The sequence below is a fragment of the Maniola hyperantus genome, chromosome 28 (assembly GCF_902806685.2).
Source record: "Maniola hyperantus chromosome 28, iAphHyp1.2, whole genome shotgun sequence".
NCBI classification, from domain to species: domain Eukaryota; kingdom Metazoa; phylum Arthropoda; class Insecta; order Lepidoptera; family Nymphalidae; genus Maniola; species Maniola hyperantus.
In genome coordinates this window covers 4,654,153-4,680,182 of record NC_048563.1, presented here as the reverse complement: position 1 = coordinate 4,680,182, position 26,030 = coordinate 4,654,153, and the positions used below count along the sequence as shown (strand labels likewise).

The 26,030-nt window shown below is 37.6% G+C and overlaps 3 protein-coding genes across 3 annotated transcripts; 2 read left to right on the top strand and 1 right to left on the bottom strand.

Annotated features, from left to right (window-relative positions):
* The first annotated feature begins 1,611 nt into the window (after positions 1-1,611).
* On the top strand, positions 1,612-4,703 carry LOC117995054 (transmembrane protein 267). Its single transcript, XM_034983043.2, has 2 exons — positions 1,612-2,537; positions 3,779-4,703. Exons 1-2 carry the CDS (start codon positions 2,256-2,258, stop codon positions 4,103-4,105), a joined length of 609 nt encoding a protein of 202 aa, XP_034838934.1. The 5' UTR covers positions 1,612-2,255; the 3' UTR covers positions 4,106-4,703.
* On the bottom strand, positions 4,700-25,057 carry LOC117994989 (zinc finger protein 845-like). Its single transcript, XM_069508108.1, has 10 exons — positions 25,018-25,057; positions 24,317-24,424; positions 23,161-23,547; positions 17,594-18,923; positions 16,442-16,899; positions 8,744-9,430; positions 7,922-7,976; positions 5,679-6,330; positions 5,628-5,634; positions 4,700-5,582 (listed from the first exon to the last, which is right to left on the bottom strand). The coding sequence occupies exons 3-10, from the start codon at positions 23,485-23,487 to the stop codon at positions 5,241-5,243; spliced, it is 3,858 nt and encodes a 1,285-aa protein (XP_069364209.1). The 5' UTR covers positions 23,488-23,547; positions 24,317-24,424; positions 25,018-25,057; the 3' UTR covers positions 4,700-5,240.
* On the top strand, positions 19,211-20,848 carry LOC138404424 (uncharacterized). Its single transcript, XM_069508297.1, has one exon. The coding sequence runs from the start codon at positions 19,894-19,896 to the stop codon at positions 20,743-20,745; it is 852 nt and encodes a 283-aa protein (XP_069364398.1). The 5' UTR covers positions 19,211-19,893; the 3' UTR covers positions 20,746-20,848.
* Positions 25,058-26,030: the final 973 nt, after the last annotated feature.

The following is a 26,030-nucleotide window of genomic DNA, read 5'->3' as shown; positions in this document are numbered from 1 at the left end:
AGAAATTAAAAAAAAATAGTATGGCGATTGGCGGCCCCAAAATTGTAAAAGTACAATAGATCTGTCACCGGGAATTTATACTAATTTGATACTTTGGAACATCTTTGGAAATTAGGTTATTCCAGAATTATTCCAGTGCCCTGTTTATCAAACATTACAAGTCTACAAGCTCACAAGTTACAAGTTACAAGAACTTTTTTACAAACTCTTGTAAATTATGTTTATCAAATAATTTCACAAGACTTGTAGGATTTTACAAGACTTGTAGAACTTGTATTTTTAATTTATAACACTTTATTTTTGCTAAATTGCAAAATAATTTTTCAACCGTAATAAATGTTGATAAAATAGAAATTACAGTACCATAACTAGTCAAGTTATTGTTAAAAATAATTTATTTTTTTCATATAATTTAATTTTGTGTTAAATAACCTTTTTGTAAAACCTGTTGCTTCTTATTTTATTTACCTACCTACTTTTATTTATTCTATTTCGGTACATCAACAGGAAGTACCTACACAAAAAGTTTAAATTAAAAATATTACATTCTTTTTCGTGAATTAAGGTTAAACTTAAAATTTGGAAAAATAGATAGACTTTAAAAAATTTCGCTATTCGAATTACACTGCAAAAAATGGCAAAATCTGATTCGAAAGTTACAATTATTCTTCAATTAAGTAATTCCTGACAAAAAAGATATTTTATTTGACGCATTTACTGATAAATTATCTAAAGACCAAAAAATAGCAGAGTGGAAAGAGATACTATTGCTATGTCAGTCGCTTGTACTTGTATCTGCCGAAAAAGATTATGCCAGCATACTCGTATGTACATGAGACACGTTTTGGTCAAATTTAAAAAGAGCAGCATTGATAAGTTTAATAAAATTACACCTTTGAATTATTTTATAGATATTTTACCTATTTACTACTAGGTATTAGATAATTTAATTATCTTTTATACAATATCATACTTGCATACAACTTGTAAAATAAATTAAGAGTCAACGGAGGCTCTACAACTTTTTCGTTACAAGTTACAAGCTACAAGCTACAAAGGCATTTTTGATGAACAAAACCACAAATACAAGTGTGAAAAACACTTTTATTACAAGTAATATTACTTGTAGCTTGTAGTTTACAAGTGTAGTTTTGATAAACGCATTCTTGTAATAATGCACAAATTTACAAGAGAAACGCTTGTAATACAAGACTTGTAACGTTTGATAAACAGGGCACAGGTCTGTTATGGGCTTGAATATACATTCGTGGGCTGCCATCTGATATTTTTTGAATTTGCCGCGCTTTTCTAGTCTACTTTCTTTAGCCAGACTAAAGAAAGTTACCTACTCGTGTTTGCTCGAAAACCTGAATTATTATTTTTTAATAGTAAGCATATTATTTGTGATATTATTACAGCGCATGGATGACGGTAGAATAACGTCGTGGGGTGAAGCGCAATGTGCGTCTCCTTTTATGTAATGTGCGATCTGTGTGTGCGATAGCCTTTAGCCAAAGAGAATATACCTAATCACTATGCTTTAGCTTGCCATCATAACCATAGACAATTTGGTACAATATTGGTAGCATTGAATTTCTGACATTAGAAAATGCCAGAAAAATGATGGGAAAATCAACTAAAAAAATAATCACCGAAAGACGAAACTCAGAAAGTTCGTTTCACAACATTTTAAATTTTAGCGATGTTGTACTTAATTACTTAGTCAGCGATTCATTTAAAAGAAATATTAAATAATGGGAGTACGAAACTTTATCTAAAATTCAAACCAGTGAAATCGCTCAGGAAATGGTATTAAAAATTCAAAACCAATGTCCAATATAATTCTAAAAACATTGAGGAGACAAGGAACATGGACTTTTGTATACAGTGTGCAAGAATAAGAAGCATAATTCTTGCTGAGACACCAGAATAAGTCAAGAAACCATAATTGTGACTTCATAAACACTAGAAAACTTTAAAAAACTACAATTCTCACTTCATAATACTCAGAATGGACCATAATTTTGATTACCAACGAACCAGAATGAAATGAAATTATTTACTTTACAAATTACATAGCCTTTGCCACTTGTGATATGAAAAGACTAGTGACTACAACCTGTCCATGGCCTAAATAACCTTAATTCTATAGGATAGAATATAATTTTTATTCAAGTAAACTTTTGCAAGTGCTTTTGAATCGTCAAAATAATTTAGCAATTCTACAATAATTCTCACTTCAAATACTCCACAAAATGAGATATGTCAACATAGTTTTCATGCTATTAATATGTGCTACAGCATATGTAGGAGATTACATAGTTTTTAAATCAAAATACTCATCAAACCAAGTATTTCGAGCGTTCGCGGACACATCCGTCCATGGTGCTATAGGATTTTGGTCGGCCCTCCTGTTTTTCAGCTGTGGGATCAATGTTACCACTCAAGCATGGTTGTGTAATGTTCTGTTCTGCTCTGCAATGTCATCTCTCATTGATGTTGACCACTTTATTGTGGCTAAGTCATTTAATCTAAAGGTAAATATCATGTTTAGGTATAATCATCATCATAGTTAAGTATGCATGTGGAAGGAAAAAGAGGAGAGGACGACCAAAGAAAAGGTGAATGGATTTCTAAGGACAACCCTCCACCTCCCATGGCCCCACCAACCTCTCGGTTATATGGGCCGAATCGCGGGAGGGCGCCCGTTCGGTACTTGCTCGTGGCATTTTCCCGGGGCGCCTTCTTGACTCCCTACAAATTATTTTTGTCTCTTCCTTGTCCCTTATGCTCACTCTCCCCCCTTGGGGGCTAGACGTCACTAACACAGCTGTGATCTCCGCTGCTGCTCCTCCGTGGTGCCGGCCTGGCACCTGCACGCTCCGAGCTGCTTCGCCTCTTATGCCAATGGTGCGCGAATTCCCGTAGCCGGTTGTAGTTCCCCGTCGATGAGACGAGGTCCGTGTAGAAGACCGGCCCCGCTTCCCTGCGTACGATCTCATCCAACATCGTCACTCGCATGATGGTGGATGGATTGTGTGAAAGAGGATATGCATGAAAAGGGGGTGGATAATACGTTGACGAATGATAGAGAAGTGATTGGAAGAAGAAGATACGTTGTGCCAACCCCACGTAGCGTGGGATAAGGTAAGGAAGAAGAAGAGGTATAGTCATCATCATGATCAACCAATCGCCAGCTCACTACAGAGCACGGGTCTCGTCTCAGAGTGAGGAGGATTTTGGCCATAGTCTACCACGCTGGCCATGTGCAGATTGGTAGACTTCACACACCTTGAGAACATTATAGAGAACTCTCAGGCATACAGGTTTCCTCACGATATTTTCCTTCACTGTTAAAGCAAGTGATATTTTATTTATTAAAACGCACACAACTCCGAAAAGTTAGAGGCGCATGCCCGGAATCCAACCTCTGACCTCCAATTAGAAGGCGGACGTCCTAACCACTAGGCTATCACAGCTTTTTAAATTGGTAAAATGCACATTTTTTAATTCAAATACAAGTTCTTGATAAGGCGATAAGTGCTGTTGCAGTCTAAGATAGAAGCTGACTAACCTGGAAGGGGTATGGCAATCTTTATTAAACCCCCTTTTGGTTTTTACATGGCATAGCTAAATCGCTTGGCGGCATGTTACTTTGAAAAGTTAGAGGTGTGTGCCCGGGATTGAATCCCAGATCTCCCAGGCTCTCACTGATTCTAGAATCACCTAGCTTCGCATTTTTATTAGATTGTTAAAAATCAATTATCTATTGTTACAGGATATAGCCAACGTCAATCGAAGAGGCATCTTTCATAACACGTCATTTAGCATCATTGTAGCTGTTATACTACTTATACTGACTCATATAAGTCGCAAGATTAATCTATATCTACTTACATATATGTTAATACTAGCGTTCACTAGTCATCATATACGGGATGGGAATAGACGGGGTATATGGTTGTATCCGTATACTCATACACAACCTTTAGGAAAGTGTCTGTATGTGTTTCTTATATGTTTGTTACCATTTGTATTTGCATATACTTTTTATCATACCAAACCTGTGTTTAGCCAAAAAGTTGTACAATATGGTATTGTGTGATATAAGTCCCGCAAATTGCTATTGCGCTGGAACCATGTCTACTTAACATCGAAATGACGTCAGCCGAAATAAAAATATACCATCAGCTCAAAATGTTATCAAAATCGCTTTCCGTACAGCGTGACGTTATTAAATGAATTATTTTTAAAATGAACAAAACTCATGATTTTTTATCCTCTTTAATAATGAATTCTAGCCCCATAAACTACCGCTATACAAAAAATCACTTCATTTTATTACTACAGTTCAAGACCCTATTGTAAGGTATACGACCCGCAAATTGCTAATGCGCGTGGCCGCCATTTTAGTGACGTCAGCACTAGACTGAAGTTTCGAGCTGGTGGTATATTTTTACTTCGGCTGACGTCATTTCGATGTTAATGAGACATAGTTCCAGCGCAATAGCAATTTGCGGGACTTATACCGTGACATACCGTCAGTGTGCTCTTTCATGTAGGAAGGACACAGGACAAAGGATCCTTTGCCGTGTAGTGCCGCTAGTGGGCGCCGGGTGTCTATGAGTTAGGAGAATAATTTATTCTTGTGAATTTATATTTGCAACGATTCTTTCAAATAAAACAACATCATTTTTATGTGATTTGCATTTTATTTTTTTCATAACCTACCTAGGTACTTAGTCAATATACTTACATAATCTACACTAATTAAATACCTACTTAAATAGGTAAATACATACAGTAAAATAAATTAATATTTTCAAAATCTACCACTATAAACTATACATAATAGTTTACAACCTATTTACAAAATAATCTACACTGTCCAATTCAAAACTACGTTTTAGGGTTCTTTTCCAGAAGGATACCAAATATATCCTCTGCTCTGCGTCTGTCTATCTGTCAGCGGGATGTAGCTCATGGACCGTAAGGGTGTTTGTACACTCATCCGTATTCGGTTCGTATCCGTAATTAAAGGCAGTCATACGAATACGTACATTCAATTCGTGTTTTTTTGACTGATCCGTGAAATCACGGATGAGTGCACAAACGTCCTAATTGGTAGATTTTAAATTTTCAGTTTATTTCTTTTGCCGTTATAACAAATAAAAAAATTTATCACCATAAAAAATTACATAGTGTTATTTTTAGGGCTCCGTAACTCGTAAGAGTTTTGACTAGTGATGTGTCCTCATGTGTACAGTCAAACTACACTTATGTTTGAACTTAGAGGGACACAGCTCACAACACACACTCTTCTCATCCGAGTGGGATTTCATGTGTGTGTTCAACGCAGTCTTCTGTATAAACTTGGCGTGACACAACTCACACGAAAAGGGCTTGTCCCCCGAGTGAGTGCGCATGTGGCTATTCAAGGTACTATTGTGTGTGACTTTAGACGGACACACATATTTTTTTACTGTGAAATAGGCTTGCGCTATGGGTAGTTTGTGGATAGTTAGATAATATTTTTTTACTGACTTTTCGGCTCTGAGTTCTAGCCCTTTGAGCCTCATGCTTTATAAAAGCAATTGATGAGGTCTAGGTTAAATAATATTTTGTGCATTGCGACTAAGAAAAAAAAATACACAACAGATTTTTTGAATAGTTTTGACTAGTGATGTGTCCTCATGTGTACAGTCAAACTACACTTATGTTTGAACTTAGCGGGACACAGCTCACAAAACACACTCTTCTCATCCGAGTGGGACTTCATGTGTGTGTTCAACGCAGTCTTCTGGATAAACTTGGCGTGACACAACTCACACGAGAAGGGCTTGTCCCCCGAGTGAGTACGCATATGACTGTTCAAAGTACTATTGTGTGTGAATCTAGACGGACACAGATTACACGAGTACAATTTCTCACCTGTGTGAATCCTCATATGCCGAGTCAAACTATTCCTCTGTTTAAACGTCGCCTCGCACAGATAACAAATGTACGTCTTGTCGTCCGTGTGACACTTTATGTGGGTAGAAAGATTACTTTTCCTTGAAAATTTAACGTTACATATGTGACAAGAAAAAGGTTTTTCACCGGTGTGAGCCACTTTGTGGGTAGTTAGATAATATTTTTTCGCAAATTTCGCGTCGCACTGGTCGCAGGAGAACGGTTTCTCGCCAGTGTGCGTCCGCATGTGGGCGGCCAAAGCATATTTGTATTTACAGTCTATCTTGCATATGTCGCAAGTGTGCGGTTCCTTTTTCTTCTTTTTCTTAACAGATCTGCTACATTGGCTCCGCGCACATTCATTTGGTGATGTAGACTCTGTAAGCAAAATGTTGTTTTAAACAAAACTGCTCACTTATCATCACTCTTAATAATTTTAAATAATAAATAAATAAATAAATAAAATAAAATAGCCTCTTTCTTTCTTTCTTTCTTACTAAACTTAACTTAACTTACTAACTTACTTCTTAAACAGTATTACTAGTTTCTGATTTCCTATTATTTAATTATCCTATTCTACATAATTAATTCTAAAAATTGGTAACACCAGCAATTTACAGTTAAGGTTGTCCTCTTTGGACATAGGCCTCCTCTAGTCTTCGCCATTTTTCCCTGCCTAGCGCCAATCCGCGCCGTTGTTTAATGATGTAGGTATAGTAATAATTTTAAATACATATCAAAAATTGCGGACCGGCAGGAATCGAACCCGCGTCTCCTGGGATCGCGCTGCATTGTAATATGGGCATTTGAAAGTAGTTTCGAAGATAGTTGCAAAGTGTCGCTACTAGATGGCATTAACAGCAGCTTCAATACTGCGTGAACATACATATCACAAATTTCGTCACTGGTAGAAAGCGAACCGTAGCTTAGTGGTCAGAGCGTCGCGCGCGATCCCAGGAGACGCGGCCGCGGGTTCGAATCCTGTCGGTCCGCAATTTTTGATATTGTATTTTAAAATAACTTGTATCTGAATAAAAAAAACCGGCCAAGTGCGAGTCAGGCTCGCGCAATGACGGTTCCGTACTACAGTCGTATTTTTTCGATATTTTGCACGATAATTCAAAAACTATGATGCATAAAAATAAATAAAAATCTGTTTTAGAATGTACAGGTGAAGACCTTTCATATGATACCCCACTTGATATAGTCACTCACTTCGAAAGTTGAAAATACTAATTATTAGTGCATGACCACAATTTAATTTTTTTTGTGTGATCTAACCCTAAATTCACGGTTTTCCAATTTTTCCCCAAATGTCAGCTATAAGATCTACCTACCTGCCAAATTTCATGATTCTAGGACAACGGGAAGTACCCTGTAGGTTTCTTGACAGACAGACAGACAACAAAGTGATCCTATAAGGGTTCCGTTTTTCCTTTTGAGGTACGGAACCCTAAAAACAAGCAGCTCTGCTTATCATATTGATTTCGGCATCTCAGTGTTACCTACTTAAGTTCCAAATAAGGGCACAAGGGTGGCGCTATAGTACCAAGCTCTATAGTTACTAAAAACAATATCACATGGCATAACAGGCAAGTCATGGCTATCGCAAAACAGACGGCCGATGGGGGTGATGGGGCTGACGTGTTCTGGAGTGGAGACCTCCAACCCGTTGGTCCAAAGAATTTAGCGGGAAGCGGGTGGATGAGAAAGGCGGAGAGCCGTTTGGTGGCGCGCTCTTGGAAAGCCTTAAAAAGTAATTAAACTTAAAAAGTAGAGCCTCAATAGCTCAACCGGTATAGGAGTGGACTGAAAACCGAAAGGTCGACGGTTCAAATCCCGCCCGTTGCACTATTGTCGTACCTACTCCTAGCACAAGCCTGACGCTAAATTGGAGAGGAAAGGGGAATATTAGTCATTTAATATGGCTAATATTCTTTTAAAAAAAAAAAATTACTCATCCACTTACCATGTATAGAGCAGTCTGCAGAAATACTTGCTTTGTCACTCCATTCCCTCTGTCCCTGCAACACAGGTTATACTATACAACTATTAGGTACATCATACATCATCATAATCAACCCATCACAGGTCTGGTACTAAGTACGGGTCCCTTTATTAGGATGCCTGCGACTACACAAATTTCAAACCCCTATATCACCCCATTAGGGGTTGAATTTTCAAAATTCCTTTCTTAGCGGATGCCTACGTCATAATAGCTATCCACATGCCTAATTTCAGCTCGATCCGTCCAGTAGTTTGAGCAGTGCGTTGATAGATCAGTCAGTCAGTCAGTCACCTTTTCCTTTTATATATTTAGATGTTGATGAATGGTAAAAAAACCGGCCAAGTGCGAGTAAAACTCGCGCACTGAGGGTTCTGTACTATAATCGTATTTTATCGACATTTTGCACAATAAATCAAAGACTATTATGCCTCAAAATAAATAAAAAGCTGTTTTAGAATGTACAAGTAAAGCCCTTTCATATATCTTCACTTGGTATAGTAATCTTACTTTGAAAGTTGAAAATAGCAATATTTGTTCATGAACACATTTTAATTTTTTCTTGTGATGTAACCACAAATTCACGGTTTTTAGATTTTTCCCCTCATGTCTGCTATAAGACCTACCTACCTGCCAAATTTCATGATTCTAGGTCAGCGGGAAGTACCCTGTAGGTTTCTTGACAGACCGACAGCCAGACAGACAACAAAGTGATCCTATAAGGGTTCCGTATTTCCTTTTGAGGTACGGAGCCCTAAAAACCTATATAAAGTCAATACTACTCACTTTACTCTCTGTGACAGTATGTTCTGTAGACATATTTTTGTCTAAATTATCCCCACGATCTGTTACTTCAAGTTGTCTTTGTAATAGAACAATATTGCTAAAAGGTGGTTCTATTTTAATTAATACTAAATTATTGACTTCTTTCTGTTTGTTAAGATTCTCAAAGTGTTGACACGAGGAGGATGGTTCCTGTTCCGGTATAATAAAATCATTGTTATATTCACAGTTGTTTTCAAAGTTTAACTCTAGCTCTTCTGTTATTTCCTCTTTAGGTACTATAAGGTCTTCTATTTCCTCCTTAGGTGCTATAAGACCTTCCATATTAGGTAATAACAGGTCTTCTGTTTTTTCCTCCTTAGGTACAACAAGTTCTACAATTTCTTTCTTAGGTACTAGGTGTTCTATAATTTCCATTTCCATGTTAGGTACTAACAAGTTTTCTATTTTTTCCTCTTTAGGTACTATAAGATCTTTTATTTCCTCCTTAGGTACTATAAGATTGTCTATAATTTCTTCCTTAGGTACTAGGTTTTCTGCTATTTCCTCCTTAGGTACTAAAGGATTGTCTATGATTTCTTTTTTAGGTACTACGTTTCCTATTAGCTCCATTTCCATGTTAGGTACTAACAGATCTTCTATTATTTCCTCTTTAGGTTTTATAAAGCCATTAGGATGTAACTTCTTAAAGTGGTTTGTTTAATTTATTGCACCCAAGTACTACTTATTTATGTCTCTTATGTACCAAAACTTACACAGGCAAAGTCGCGGGCATCATCTAAGCAGTTCAGGATAGTTATTGTACACAAATAAATAACAATTTAGGAATGATTAATTATTTAATACTACTATACTTTGACCTCATTATTTTGTACTAATCTTGCTTTATAATAAATTCTAGTCAATATTCTCATAATATAATAATAATATATAAATAATGCAAATGAATAATATTTAATATCTAGTAATGATAATTTTAATAATTTTAATCCTATTCTTATTGTATCTTTAATATTTACCATTTTATTGTACCTAAAATTGTATTTGCAATACCCTGACAGGGTCTCATGTATTTAGCTTTTAGCTTTAAGCACCCACCATCAATAAATGTAAATGTACATGAAAGCAAATAAATAAATCTGAATCTGAATCTGAATCTGAGATAGGTACTTGTTGACTTGGTTTGTTTATTCTTATATCCTCTTTGGTATTTCTAATTGCAAATCCAATGTAATCATTTACTCTATGTTGCAAAGGTTATGTTCGGATTTTTTCGATAGTTATAATTTTTGTAATAATGCTCCTCAATCCATAAGAATACAACAATAACATACAGGACTGCAACAAGCAGCTAAAATTTAGTAGGTAGGTATGCAGCAAGTATGCTGAGCAAATCACAGAAAATCCAAGAAAATCGAGAAAAAGGAAAATCACATAGGAAAATCAATACAAATGAAAATATCACAGCACAGCTGGTCGGTGATCACAGACTTTTTTTTTTAATTTATTTTACGGCCCTGGATAACAGTCCTTTAAGGCCTATCACAGACTTCAAATGCTTCAACCATAGAGTAGTATTATATATATATAGGGTAGCTTCAACTTCAGAGATTCACAGATTAATAGAGGATAGGATACCAGGGTCTTAACAGATAGAACTAATGTTGTTTAGTATAAAAAATCTCCATAATTTTAGTTTGTGCAATTAGAACTAGATGGCGTTTTATCAAAAAATAAATTACGGTGCGACAAGGCTATCTTGGCGCGTGGCGAAATCGGAACTACCTAACGGTGCCGTCAAGTGTCCCCTTTGTTCTTGTTTGAATATTCTAAGCCTCTGTTCTCCAACAGCGCCCCCCTGTCAATGTCAATCAAGTGGCAAGAGAGCCTTGTCGCACTGTAGTCTGGTATCTCTACGACTTCCCATAAAGCAAATTAAGAATAAGAAGAAGATCTCTACGACTCAAAAAGTTTTATTTACTACTAGGTGCTACTAGCCACAGGACACTATTACTCCTATGCTACTAGCTGAAGCCCGCGACTTCATCCGCGTGGAATTAGGTTTTTAAAAACACTGAAGGAATTCTTTGATTTTCCGGGATAAAAAGTAGCCTATTTCACTCTCTAGGTCTATATCTATACCCATAGACTATATGTATAGTCTATAGTATACCCATGCAAAAAATCACGTCAATCCGTTGCACGTTGCGACTTGATTGGAGGACAAACCAACAAACAAACACACTTTCGCATTTATAATAAGGGTACTATAGCAACCTTGACATCCATGTTTGTGCCACATTTTTGTTTACGCAGTGTTACTGCATCCGTGATCCATCCATTCAAGTGTACTGCTGGGATATTCACTAATAAATTCATGCTAAATTCAACATAACCTAATAATACCAAAATACCTATAGAGAATGCAGTACAAAAATCATGTGTAAAGAAAAAAAGAAAATTTAGTTTTAAATAATAAATTACTAGTTTTGTTTTATTACCTCAACTTTTAGTAATGAAAGTACTTCTTTCAATGTATAAAATAATAAATAATGCGGCCGAACTAAGAATAAGACTGAATTTCTGCCATATTGCGACGTGTACCTAAGCGGAATTATAATTTTTGATTCGTATTTTCTTTGAAGTCACTACCTATAAAAATAATATATGAATCAAACCTGCACACGTGTTATACCTGTTATACGTATAGCTATATAGTTGACCTTAAAAAACTAGTATCCAAGGCCGGAAAAAATTAAAAATAAATTACATACAATAGTTACTGCAATTTGAAACAGATGGCGCCACTACGAAAGATTAGCTGACGTCTCCATACTAGTATATATAATGTAGGTACTCTGTGTAGGATACTACGATCACAGAGTACTTTTTAACCGACTTCAAAAAAAGGAGGAGGTTCTCAATTCGTCGGAATCTTTTTTTTTTTTTTTTTTTTTTATTTTTTATGTATGTTCCCCGATTACTCAAAAACGCCTGGACCGATTTTGAAAATTCTTTTTTTGTTTGAAAGGGTATACTTCAAAGTTGGTCCCATTTCAATTTGGTGAAGATCTGATGAACATCTTCGAAGATAGATACTGGAACTCCTCAACGGATAAGAGTAAATTGCTCGCGATCAGTGTAATAGCTTAGTAAACAGTAGATTTTTAACCAGTCATAGCATAATTTCATGGGGCCACTAAAAATTGTGAAATAAAAAATTTTTACAAAAAAAATAATAACCGACTTCGTTACATAAACACTAAAAATTGAAAAATAATTTAATTTATTACCGAATATATTATGTATACAAGAGTTAATATAGTTCCATAATAATATTTTTTGGGGTCGGTGCCAATGAGGTGCCATTGTGGAGTCCCATAAAAATATGAAGTCTAGACGATTCGCGCAGCTAAAGCTAATTGGCACCGGCACCAAAAAGTATTATTATGGAACTATATTAACTCTTGTATACATAATATATTCGGTAATAAATTAAATTATTTTTCAATTTTTAGTGTTTATGTAACGAAGTCGGTTATTATTTTTTTTGTAAAAATTTTTTACAACTAACTTTACTTTTAACTACGATAATATTGGAGTACTTTGCGATGTTTTATTCTTGTTCTGTCGTTTATAAGAGGTCCCGCCAACGGTCAAGCCTGTTTGCCCAACACGTACCTAGTTTGTTTGACAAACACGTGAAAAACGACCGCAGACGATTAAAATAATTGTTTTGTAAACACGTATTTGACAAACATGCTTGACCGTGTGCGGGGCCTCTAAAACCTGTAATATATATTATAATAGGTATATTTTGTGGTTTAAAGTGTGGAAAGGAGTGAGCGATAGTGACGTAATTATGAAACAAAATAAAAGGGAAGTATATATGGAGCGTAAAAAGAAAGCTAAGAGAGCTGTCGGTATCGCAAGGGGAAAGGCACAAGAAAAATTGTATAGGTCTCTTGAAAGCCCCCAAGGCCAAAAAGATTTATACCGACTAGCAAGAGCAAGAGAAAAGAATGCAAGGGATATTATTCACATCAAATGCATAAAGGATAGTGAAAAGAAAGTTTTAACAAATGAAGAGGACATAAAAGACCGTTGGAGAGAATATTTTAGAAAGTTAATGAATGAAGAGAATGAGTGGAGTGGAGAGTTAGATAATGTACCAACTAACTTGGGTATGGTAGAACAGGTGAGTATAGATGAAGTAAGAAAGGCAGTACAGAGTATGAAAAATGGTAGAGCAACAGGGCCAGATAGTATACCAGCTGAAGTATGGAAGTTCCTAAAAGAAGATGGATGGAGCTGGCTGACTTTATTCTTTAATAAGCTGTTGCATGAGGAGGAGATCCCCGAAGAATGGTGCAACAGTTTGTTGGTGCCCATTTACAAAAACAAGGGTGATGTACAAGACTGTAACAGCTATCGAGGAATAAAGCTCATGTCGCATAGTATGAAGATTTGGGAAAAAGTGATAGAAAGGAGACTGAGAGAGGAGACTGAGGTCACACAAAACCAGTTCGGGTTTATGCCCGGTCGAGGTACCACAGATGCAATATTCGCACTCCGTCAACTCTGCGAGAAATACAGGGGTGCACGTAGAAACCTGCACATGGTATTTATCGACCTGGAGAAGGCATATGATAGAGTTCCTCGTGATGTTTTGTGGTGGGCTATGAAAGTAAGGGAGTGCCTGGGAAGTACGTGAGGCTTGTGAAAGCGATGTATAGACGAGCAAGCACAAGGGTCCGGTCAGAAGCTGGAGTTACAGACAGGTTCAATGTGGAAGTAGGTTTGCATCAGGGATCGGCTTTAAGTCCTTCCTGTTTGTCCTGATAATGGATGCTCTGACGTCAAACATACAGGAGCAGGCACCCTGGTGCATGCTGTTTGCCGATGACATTGTGCTTGTCGGAGAAGATGCGACCGAAGTCCAGAACAGACTATGTAGCTGGAAAGAGAAATTGGAAAGTGTTGGCCTAAGGATCAGCCGGACTAAGACAGAACATATGTTCTGTGACTTCGGTGGCCCCTCCAGTTTCTCTGAGATTGCTCTAGATGGCATAACCTTACCTGTTTGTTCCAATTTCCGGTACCTCGGTTCGCTCTTCCAAAACGACGGTAATATTGACCGAGACGTGAACAATAGAATGAATGCGGGATGGATGAAATGGCGACAGGTCTCAGGTGTTACATGCGACCCGCAAATGCCCCTTAAACTTAAGGGGAAAATCTACAAAACAGTCGTTAGACCTGTCACATTGTATGGTTCAGAATGTTGGGCGGTAAAAAGGACGGATGAAAGGCGAGTACATGCGACTGAAATGCGAATGTTGAGATGGATGTGTGGTGTGACAAGGATGGATAAGATAAGAAATGAATATATAAGGGGTAGTTTGAAAGTAGCGCCAGTGGTAGAAAAGATGAGGGGTAATAGGCTGGCATGGTATGGGCATATAATGCGGAGGGAAGAAAGCCATGTCACTAGAAGAATGTTAAGTATGCATGTGGAAGGAAAAAAGAGGAGAGGACGACCAAAGAAAAGGTGGATGGATTGCGTGAAAGAGGATATGCGTGAAAAAGAAGTGGATAATACGTTGACGAATGACAGGAATGAGTGGAAGAAGAAGACATGTTGTGCCGACCCCACGTAGCGTGGGATAAGGTAAGGAAGAAGAAGAAGGTATATTTTGTGGTTGGCAATTTATATTCATTTTGATTTTTCTCGTTTTTCTTGATTTTTTCTGTAATTTTCGTCGTGCATATTATAGATTGTGTTTCTATTTTTATTGAGGAGCACTTATAGGGATTGCAAACCTTTGCAAATACCAAAAAGGATAAAAAGCAAACCGAGGCAAGTAATATAAACTGAAAGCCTCAGCTGAAAACAAAGTCCGATAATTATTGTCACTTTACTGAATTGTTATTTTATCAGTAATTATCCTGAACTACCTGGCCACTGATGCCGGCGACTTGGTTTCATTTCAGCCATAAGACCTACCTTCCTGCCAAATTTCATGAGTCTAGGTCAACGGGAAGTATCTTTCTTGACAGACCGATAGACAGACAACAAAGTGACCCTATAAGGGTTCCGTTTTTCCTTTTGAGGTAAGGAACCCTATAAAATCAGGTCGATCCGTTGCGACGTGATTCAAGGAAAAACCAACAAACAAACTCACTTTCGCATTTATAATAATAATTAGTGATATGAGAATTTTCATAAAATAAAAAACCGGCCAAGTGCGAGTCAGGCTCGCGCAATGAGGGTTCCGTACTACAGTCGTATTTATTCGACATTTTGCAGGATAATTCAAAAACAATGATACATAAAAATAAATAAAAATCTGTTTTAGAATGCACAGGTGAAGACCTTTCATATGATACCTCACTTGATATAGTTATCTTACTTAGAAAATTGGAAATACTAATTATTAGTTCATGACCACAATTGATTTTTTTTTGTGATCTAACCCTAAATTCACGGTTTTCAGATTTTTCCCCAAATGTCAGCTATAAGATCTACCTACCTGCCAAATTTCATGATTTATTTATTTTATTTTTATTTTTCATGTACCAAAATTGTAGTTACAAAGTAATTATAAATTAAGTTACATTGGAAATGCTTATCTCTAAACAGAGATTTCTTCCAGCTTGAATTTGATTCTAGGTCAACGGGAAGTACCCTGTGGGTTTCTTGACAGACAGACGGACAGACAGACAGACAACAAAGTGATCCTATTAGGGTTCCGTTTTTCCTTTTGAGGTACGGAACCCTAAAAACGGTGAAATACAATATGAGGGAATTATATTTTTAACATTTAAATCGTAAAAGTCTCTGACACATCCATCTGATGAATACAGTGATACCCTAGTGGTAAAAACGTCACCCTCCTACTCTGGGGGGTCCAGGAGTCGGCCCCAGGTACCTCTCACTTTGCAAAGCTTGTGCACGTCTTGGTGCTCAGTGGGGTCCGACGATGATGGCTCCTCCACTTCTTAAATCCTTCTGTGTCCCAAGGATCAATCATACCAAAGGAAATATCTTGTTCACGGATCGCTGTAGTGTCTTACCGAGAGACTATAATGCTTGCTTGGGACCCAAAATTGTGCACGCCACTGGTGCTCAGTAGTTGATGCGTTGAGACCATAGAGCAGAAACAAAGAGGAGTTGGCCTAAGCAACTGTGCACTGTGATTTTCAACTAGGTCCTGACGTCATCACTGTGGGCGGGGCCTTAGTTAGTATGCTGTCTGCGTTCGTCAGGTTCACATATATTGAGACTCGTATTATCGGTGTGTTTTCGCGTTTTTAAGAACAAAAGGATGAAGTGTTGTGTTTTATCGTGTCAAAGTTATTCAGACAGACGTTCTGATGCTATGAATGGTATCACATTTCATTTGTAAGTAATTTTATACGTAATTATTAAAATAGTTCTAGATTATTGACATCTAGTGTGAGATAGCTGAACTATGTAGTGACATCAATATATCGATGTTAGGTCGCTAAGCGAGTAGTTTTGCTACTAACCCGCAGATGGAAAATTGAGAAGTGGGCGGCGTTCCACAACCCCTCACCCCGCAAAATGTCACTCGATATTTCATAGGGAAATCTTAATACAACATCTCCTCTTTGTTTGTGCTCTATGGTTGAGACGAGAAGAACTTGGCATACTTTAGTTCAACGCGCTCAGCCAACGTAGACGGTGCCAGTTGGCATACATCTGCCGCGCGCGACCAGCGCTGGCTCAGTTCTGTGTCTGTCACAATACGTGCAGGTATAAGCTGCATCGCCAGAATGAGTGCTCGTGTGAAGCTTTAGGCCACTTTGAGACAAACATATAAAGTCGCAAAGCTTACAATGATAGCTTTTGTCACCAGTGTGAGTCCTCATGTGGGATGTTAGTATACTTGATTGTGAACATTTAAAGTGACAGTATTTACAGGAATAAGATATATTATCAGTGTGAGTTCTCATGTGGGCTTTTAGATTACTTAATTGTGCGACCTGATAGCCACAATATTTACAGTGATGAGGTTTCTCTCCAGTGTGAGTCATCGTGTGTTTTATAAGGTCACCTTTTGTAGAACATTTACAGTCACAATGCTCACAATGATAAGGTTTCTCTCCAGTGTGAGTCCTCATGTGTATTTTTAACCGACTTCAAAAAAAGGAGGAGGTTCTCAATTCGTCGGAATCTTTTTTTTTTTTTTTTTTTTTTTTTTTTTTTTTTTTTTTTTTTTTTTTTTTATGTATGTTCCCCGATAACTCGAAAACGCCTAGACCGATTTTGAAAATTATTTTTTTGTTTGAAAGGGTATACTTCAAAGTTGGTCCCATTTCAATTTGGTGAAGATCTGATGAACATCTTCGAAGATAGATACTGGAACTCCTCAACGAATAAGAGTAAATTGCTCGCGATCAGTGTAATAGCTTAGTAAACAGTAGACTTTTAACCAGTCATAGCATAATTCCATGGGGCCACTAAAAATTGTGAAATAAAAAATTTTTACAAAAAAAATAAAAACCGACTTCGTTACACAAACACTAAAAATTGAAAAATAATTTAATTTATTACCGAATATATTATGTATACAAGAGTTAATATAGTTCCATAATAATATTTTTTGGGGTCGGTGCCAATGAGGTGCCATTGTGGAGTCCCATAAAAATATGAAGTCTAGACGATTCGCGCAGCTAAAGCTAATTGGCACCGGCACCAAAAAGTATTATTATGGAACTATATTAACTCTTGTATACATAATATATTCGGTAATAAATTAAATTATTTTTCAATTTTTAGTGTTTGTGTAACGAAGTCGGTTTTTATTTTTTTTGTAAAAATTTTTAGGTCACCTTTTGTAGAACATTTATAGTCACAATGCTCACAATGATAAGGTTTCTTTCCAGTGTGTGTCATCATGTGTATTTTTAAGCTACCTTTTGTAGAACATTTATAGTCACAAAGCTTACAATGATAAGGTTTCTTTCCAGTGTGTGTCATCATGTGTATTTTTAAGCTACCTTTTGTACAACATTTATAGTTACAAAGCTTACATTGATGAGGTTTCTCTCCAGTGTGAGTCATCACATGTATTTTTAAGCTACCTTTTGTAGAACATTTATAGTCACAATGCGCACAATGATGAGGTTTCTCTCCAGTGTGAGTCATCATGTGTATTTTTAGGTTACCTTTTGCAGAACATTTATAGTCACAATGCTTACAATGATAAGGTTTCTCTCGAGTGTGAGTCCTCATATTGTGTGTTTTTAGGTTACCTATTGCAGAACATTTATAGTCACAATGCTTACAATGATAAGGTTTCTCTCGAGTGTGAGTCCTCATATTGTGTGTTTTTAGGTTACCTATTGCAGAACATTTATAGTCACAATGCTTACAATGATAAGGTTTCTCTCCAGTGTGAGTCATCATGTGTTTTATAAGGTCACCTTTTGTAGAACATTTATAGTCACAATGCTCACAATGATAAAGTTTCTCTCCAGTGTGAGTCATCATGTGTATTTTTAAGCTACCTTTTGTACAACATTTATAGTTACAAAGCTTACATTGATGAGGTTTCTCTCCAGTGTGAGTCATCAAGTGTGTTTTTAAGCTACCTTTTGTACAACATTTATAGTTACAAAGCTTACATTGATGAGGTTTCTCTCCAGTGTGAGTCATCAAGTGTGTTTTTAAGCTTCCTTTTGTAGAACATTTATATTCACAATGCTCACAATGATAAAGTTTCTCTCCAGTGTGAGTCATCATGTGTATTTTAAGGTGACCCTTTGTAGAACATTTATAGTTACAATGCTCACAATGATAAGGTTTCACTCCAGTATGGCTCATCATGTGGATTTTTAGATGACTTGGCCATGAACATTTATAGTCACAATATTTACAGGAATAAGGTTGTTCACCAGTGTGAGTCCTCATGTGTGACACTAATGAACATTTTTGGGCACATTTGTAATTGCAAACTTTACAGGAATGTGGTTTTGTACTGCTGTGTCTTATACGTAGATGTTTTATCAAGTGAACTTTATAGTTAGTAGTGTATTCACAATGGCTACATTCAAATCTGTTTTCGATAAGCAACTCTTGTGTGTTGTGTTCTGTTTGTTTGTCACTGCCTGGTTGGCTGCTGTCCAAACTTGCCTCAGCTTGAGAAGGCTCCCGCTGAAAACAAAATATACACAATATTAGTTACTCGATGATGCCCAGGGCTTCTTAAGACCACCTGGGCTTAAATATTGAAAATCCTGTGGGAAATCCTTGAATTTCCAGGATAGAAAGTAGCTTATATAAGGAACCACAAGCTTAGTTTGCTACAATCCGCACAAAACAAACACATCTATACATGTAGTGTGCGGTAGGAAATGTAGACTCCACAATGCACAATACGGTATTTTACACCAATTGAGAAAAAACTGCCCAAGTGCAAGTCATTTTTGTACCATTGTAGCTGACTCGGCCACTTTACACACGTTTATAATATATATTTTAAGCCAATATTTATATTTATATCGTATTTCATAATATGCACAAATATTTATAATATATTATACTAGTACGTATATATAAACATTATAAGATAATAAATATTATACCCAGCAGTTTATCGATAGTCGACTATCGACTTTCGAACTCCCTAGCTGGCAGAGGTACATAACGCATTATATAGCGACGCGCCGATGCGCGGACGCAATTGCAAGGTGAAACAGTCAAATCCCAACTTTGACGCGGAACGCACGCCGCTTGTGCTACCGTTTATAATACGCGCTTATGTATATCTGCTTACATCTTGTCATTTCGCTTTCCCGCTACGCTTGGCTTACGCTTAATTCCTGTGTAGTGCTTTTAGTGCCTTATAGAATATGCTAAACCATTTCTGTGCACCTTCTACCATGTTTGGGTGATGTATATGTAATATTGGAACAGGGAGGAAATAAACAACATATCTGGAGTCCCATCTTTCATTTCCTCGCCTGCACAGTAGGTACCTGCCGACATCTACAGGAAGACTACAAGTACGTACCTACTGAATTACTTACATATAACAAATATCACCTCTGATATATTACATAAACATTGGCGGTGAATACCTACCACATACCGCCATATTGGTGACCTCCATATACTATCGAACATGAATAAGGACGTACGAGGCACGTCGGCAACATTGCCGCCCGACGATAGTGAGGGGAACGAGTCGATAAATCACAACGATGTTTTTAAAGTTGGAGTACGGGTCCCACCGTTCTGGCCTGAGGAGCCAGAGATTTGGTTCGCGCAGGTTGAGGGTCAATTCGCCATATCAGGAATAACCAGCGATGCCACAAAGTTTAATTACGTCATAGGTCATCTTGATAATCAACATTCCAAAGAAGTTAAGGATATTATAATTAACCCTCCCGCTAGCAACAAATACGACAAACTCAAAGGCGAGCTGATAAGGAGACTGACTGCGTCGAACGAGAAAAAAATAAAACAGTTGTTGATGCACGAAGAGCTCGGCGATCGCAAACCTTCCGCTTTTCTGCGCCACCTTACAGGTTTAGCAGGCGCTGACGTCCCAGATGACTTTCTGAAGACGATTTGGATCAGCCGACTCCCGCATGGTATCCAGACGGTGCTCGCCGGTCAGCCTGCAGGAACTGCGCTTGAGGACTTAGCCGACTTGGCGGATAGAGTGAACGACCTGGCTTCTTCAACACCCAAGGTAGCTTCCCTAGCTAACGAGGTCCCTAGCTCACTCATCAGCGACCTCACTAAGGAAGTAGCTGAGCTACGGAAGCAGGTTCAACAAATGGCAACGCAGAGGAACAGCAGATCACGTACTCGCACACCTCAAGGCAAGCGTAATTCTTCAAGGCAACGAACACAATCCAACTACAGGAAGTTTCCGCTGTGTTGGTATCATAGCAAGTATGGAGATAAAGCCCGCACATGCGTTCGCCCCTGTGACTTTAAGTCGGAAAACTCGACGGGCGGTCGGTAATGGCGACAAACGATTGCCCATCAACATCTACTGGTCGCCTGTTCGTCACTGATCGGTCTTCGAAGACGCAATTTCTGGTCGACACCGGTAGCGACCTGTGTGTTTTTCCTCGATCAGCGTTACGTGAACGTCGTACTCGGACTGAATATACGTTGTGTGCAGCTAACGGTTCTGTAATAGCCACTTACGGTTTTGTGAACTTAGATTTAGATTTCGGACTGCGTAGGACTTTTGTGTGGCGTTTCGTTGTAGCAGATGTTACAAAACCAATAATAGGCGTAGATTTTCTAAATTATTACAATCTTGTAGTAGATTGTCGCAATAAGCGCTTGATAGATAATCTTACTTCTGTAACGACTACGGCTACATTGGCTAATTGTAAGAATGTGTCTTCTGTAAAGATTGTAACCGGCGAAACACGATATCACAAGATCCTTGACGAGTTTCCCGAGATAACACGACCAGCTGGTAGACATCACACAACACCACATAACACAGTCCATCACATACGCACCACTCCAGGCCCGCCAGTATCATCACCTCCTCGTCGACTAGCTCCGGACAAGCTTAAGATTGCGCAGAAGGAATTTCAGTCTATGCTGGCCAGTGGCACAGCTAGACCATCCGAAAGCCCATGGTCGTCGCCCTTACATCTAGCGCCAAAGAAAGATAACGGCTGGCGTCCATGCGGCGATTATCGCAAACTTAACGCCCGAACGATTCCGGATAGGTATCCGATTAAGCATATTCAAGATTTTACGCATAGCATTTCAGGTTGTAAAGTTTTCAGCACCTTAGATCTTGAAAAAGCTTATAATCAGATACCTATAAATCCTGAGGATATTGCTAAAACTGCAATCACCACACCGTTTGGAATGTTTGAGTTTCCGTATATGACTTTTGGTCTAAGGAATGCGGGACAAACATTCCAGCGGTTTGTGGATGAAATGACAAGAGGGTTGGACTTCGTTTATTCGTACTTGGACGACTTTCTGATTTACTCAAAGAGTGAAGCAGAACACGAGGAGCACCTACGTCAAGTCTTTGGCCGACTAAAACAATATGGCATGTTGCTTAACACGTCGAAGTGCGTCCTCGGTGTCAGCGAGGTAACTTTCTTAGGTTACTCAATATCGGAAAGCGGTACGAAGCCATTGGATTCGAAGGTGAAGGCGGTACAACAATTTCCTGTCCCCACCAACGTGCGACAGCTCAGAGGATTCCTGGGTATGCTCAATTTTTATAGAAGATTTCTAGACAGTCGTCGACTAGTTTATGATAGTATTTTTACCTACACTAATTACATATCAAAATATTTTTTTAATGTATTTAAAAATATTTAGTAATTTCCTTGAAGTGTAGGTACAAACACTATCATAAAAAAAACCGGCCAAGTGCGAGTCAGGCTCACGCAATGAGAGTTCCGTACTACAGTCGTATTTTTTCGACATTTTGCACGATAATTCAAAAACTATGATGCATAAAAATAAAAATAAATCTGTTTTAGAATACACAGGTCAAATCCTTTCATATGATACCCCACTTGATATAGTCACTCACTTCGAAAGTTGAAAATACTAATTATTAGTTCATGACCACAATTTTTTTTTTTTGTGTGATCTAACCCTAAACTCGCGGTTTTCAGATTTTTCTCCAAATGTCAGCTATATAAGATCTACCTACCTGCCAAATTTCATGATTCTAGGTCAACGGGAAGTACCCTGTAGGTTTGTTGACAGACAGACAGACAGACAGACAGACAACAAAGTGATCCTATAAGGGTTCCGTTTTTCCTTTTGAGGTACGGAACCCTAATTATAAAAATATAGTAAAAAGCAAATAATGTCATTTCTCATTCAAAGAGCTGCATTGTATGGGCCTTTGAAAGCAATTTCGATAACTGCCAAGTGTCGCTACTAGATGGTATTAAACAGTCGCTTCAGTACTGAGTGAACACACATATCACAAATTTCGTCACTGGCAGTAAGCGAAACCGTGGCCTAGCGGTCAAGCGCGTCGGGCGCGAACCCAGAAGACGCAGGTTCGAGTCCTGCCGGTTACACAATTTTTGATATGTATTTAAAATTATTTAACCTAGTTGTTTCAAAACAGAAACTTTTGGGTCGCAGATTCATCGTCATCATTATCACTACCTACTGAGCACGGCTGTCCGCACAGAATGAGAAGGGTTTGGCCATAGTCCATCATGCTGGCCAAGTGCAGGTTGACAGACTTCATACACTTTTGAGAACATTATGGGGAAATCTCAGGCATGCTGGTTTCCTCACGATGTTTTCCTTCACTATTAAAGCAAGTGATACTTAATTGCTTAAAACGCACATAACTCCACAAGTCAAGAGATGCTTGGTGTGGATTATGAAACCCTTGAGTTAAACATATGAAAAGGCAAATTACTTTAACGCGAGTCCTCATATTATGTAATGTAGAGACATCGGCGTCACAAAACATTGTTTTTGTATCTTCAGATGACTTAAGTAATTTTTGCAACTCTGCAATTTCTTTACTTAATATTTTTTCTGTTTCAATTGGTTTTACTATATTGATCATTGGGTGGTCTGATTGTGCAGTGTCTAAGTGTAGACTAGTGTTGGATAACTCTTCTTTGGGTACAATGAAGTCCTTGTCATCATCAAGAGTGACCTCAGGGTCATCCAACACTTCCTCCTTAGGTTCTATGCGATAGTCCGCGTCACATACACATGCAGTGGCTTGTTGCTCCATCTTGAAATGCTTTTATCAACTTATTGCTTTAAGCACTAGTCACACTGGCTTGTGGTAGTTCTGTAACAGCAAAAAAATAGGTACATAGTGATAATCAATCCAAAATACAGAATCCAATGATCCATAGCCATGCTGGCTAAAGGCGAATTGGCAGACTTCACACACCTTTGAGAACGTTAAGGCGAACTCTCAGGTATGCAGGTTTCTTCACAATGTTTTCCTTCAACATTGAAGCAAGTGATATTTAAAACCTTAAAACACACATAACACATAAAAGTTAGAGGTGCAGGTCCTGAGATTGTAGCCCCATGGAACATATATGTAATATTCCTGATAGAGTCTAGAGAGTCAGGTTGTATTTAGATGTAAGGATTTTGAACACGAGAACAACAGAGACTCGTGCCATTTCGACGTAGAACGCCAAGGCTACGAGGTGCTAGGACCAGACGTCTCTACTCACTACCCGTACTGTGCAGCACTCACGCCTGAGGTCATTGATCACCTGCAGATATAGACTACTTTTTGTTTGGAAAAATCAAGTTCCCACGAGGACCAAAAAACCTAAATCCACACCAAAGAAGCCGCAGAAATCATCTATTCGGTACAGGGATAGCTTGCATCTCTGGAACAAGATTTTCCAGGATAAAAAGTAGTCAAGTAAGATGCTAGTAAGTTCCGACGGGATGTTTAAAAACCGAAACTTACCCGAACCAAGTCACGGGCATCAGTGGCCAGGTAGTGCAGGATAATTATGTATATAAATATGATAATTATAATTACACTTGTCGCACTTTGTTTTCAGGTGAGGTTTTCGGTAAATCATACTTGCCTTGGTTTGCTTTTTATCCTTTTTGGTAAGTATTTGCAAAGGTTATGTTCAGGATCTTTCGATAATTACAAATTTTATGCGTTTAGCGTTTGCAATCCCTGAGTGCTCCTCAATAAAAATAGAAACACAATAAATAAAAATATGCACGATGAAAATTACAGCAAGTCAAGAAATACAAGAAAAATCACAGATCTGTCAGAAAAATGAAAATAAATTTCTTTTTAGGGTTCCGTTCCTCAAGAGGAAAAACGGAACCCTTATAGGATCACTTTGTTGTCTGTCTGTCTGTCCGTCTGTGTGTCAAGAAACCTACAGGGTACTTCCCGTTGACCTAGAATCATGAAATTTGGCAGGTAGGTAGATCTTATAGCTGACATTTGGGGAAAAAACTGAAAACCGTGAATTTAGGGTTAGGTCACACAAAAAAAATTATATTGTGGTCATGAACTAATAATTAGTATTTTCAACTTTCGAAGTGAGTGACTATATCAAGTTGGGTATCATATGAAAGGTCTTCACTTGTACATTATAAACAGATTTTTATTTATTTTTATGTACCGTTTTTGAATTATCGTGCAAAATGTCGACAAAATACGACCGTAGTACGGAACCCTCATTGCGAGAGCCTGACTCGCACTTGATTTAAGTTTATCAATAGTTTATTTGTTAAACATTGATAATAAAACTATTAAGTAATTTACCGGCATAAAATAATAAATATTGCATTTTCTTCCAAATCTCTTACTGGGAGTGTGTATTTTTTTTTTTTTTTTTTTTAATTTATTTTACGGCCCTGGATAACAGTCCTTTAAGGCCTGGGAGTGTGTATATAAATTGCCAACCACAGATTATATACATCATGCAGGTTTTAGAGGCCCCGCATACGGTCAAGCATGTTTGTCAAATACGTGTTTGACAAATAGGCTACTTGACTCATTTTCTAACTTGACTAATTTCGTCCAATAAATGATTATTTATTATAGTATTTTGCTTAAGACAACGAAATATATCAATAACAATTATTAAAAACGCAGGATGGATATATAAATCCAATTTAAAAAAATACAGTTTTTATTTTTATTTGAAACTCAGAAAACGCTGTCAGCCATGATGTGACGTGTGTTAAATATGTAAACAAACAAATGTCATCCCTATTGACTAACGTAGTATCCATATATATAAAATTTCAAGTCCTGACTAACTTATATATCAACGCACAGCCTAAACATCTATACGGCTGGTTCTAGATACATGAAATTTGGTGGGTGTATTCTTTGTAGGTAAAGAGAAGGTATCCACTAGGAAAGGATTTTTTGAAATTCCACCCCTGAGTGGGTTAAATGGGGGTTTGAAATTTATGAAGTCCACGCGGGCGAAGTCACGAGCATAAGCTAGTTTTTATATATTTCTAAAAACTCATAGTAAACGTAAAAAATTATCGTTTTCTCTTTATAAATTGAATAAGTTATTAAGTAAGACTTACAACAAAGTGATCTTTGCAAAAATAAATTTGGGTTGCAGTCGTTAGTGATATAGGATCCGTTTAAGCAAGTCTTCGCGTGTTACGTATATTTATTTCACTGGGCACTCTAATCCACAACTTTCCTGTGGTCTTTATCGATGCGTTTTTACATTCTCGGATGATACAATAACGATAATTACTATATTTTTCATGTAAACTAGTATAGAAGTCATGTTTATTAAACTTTGGTAG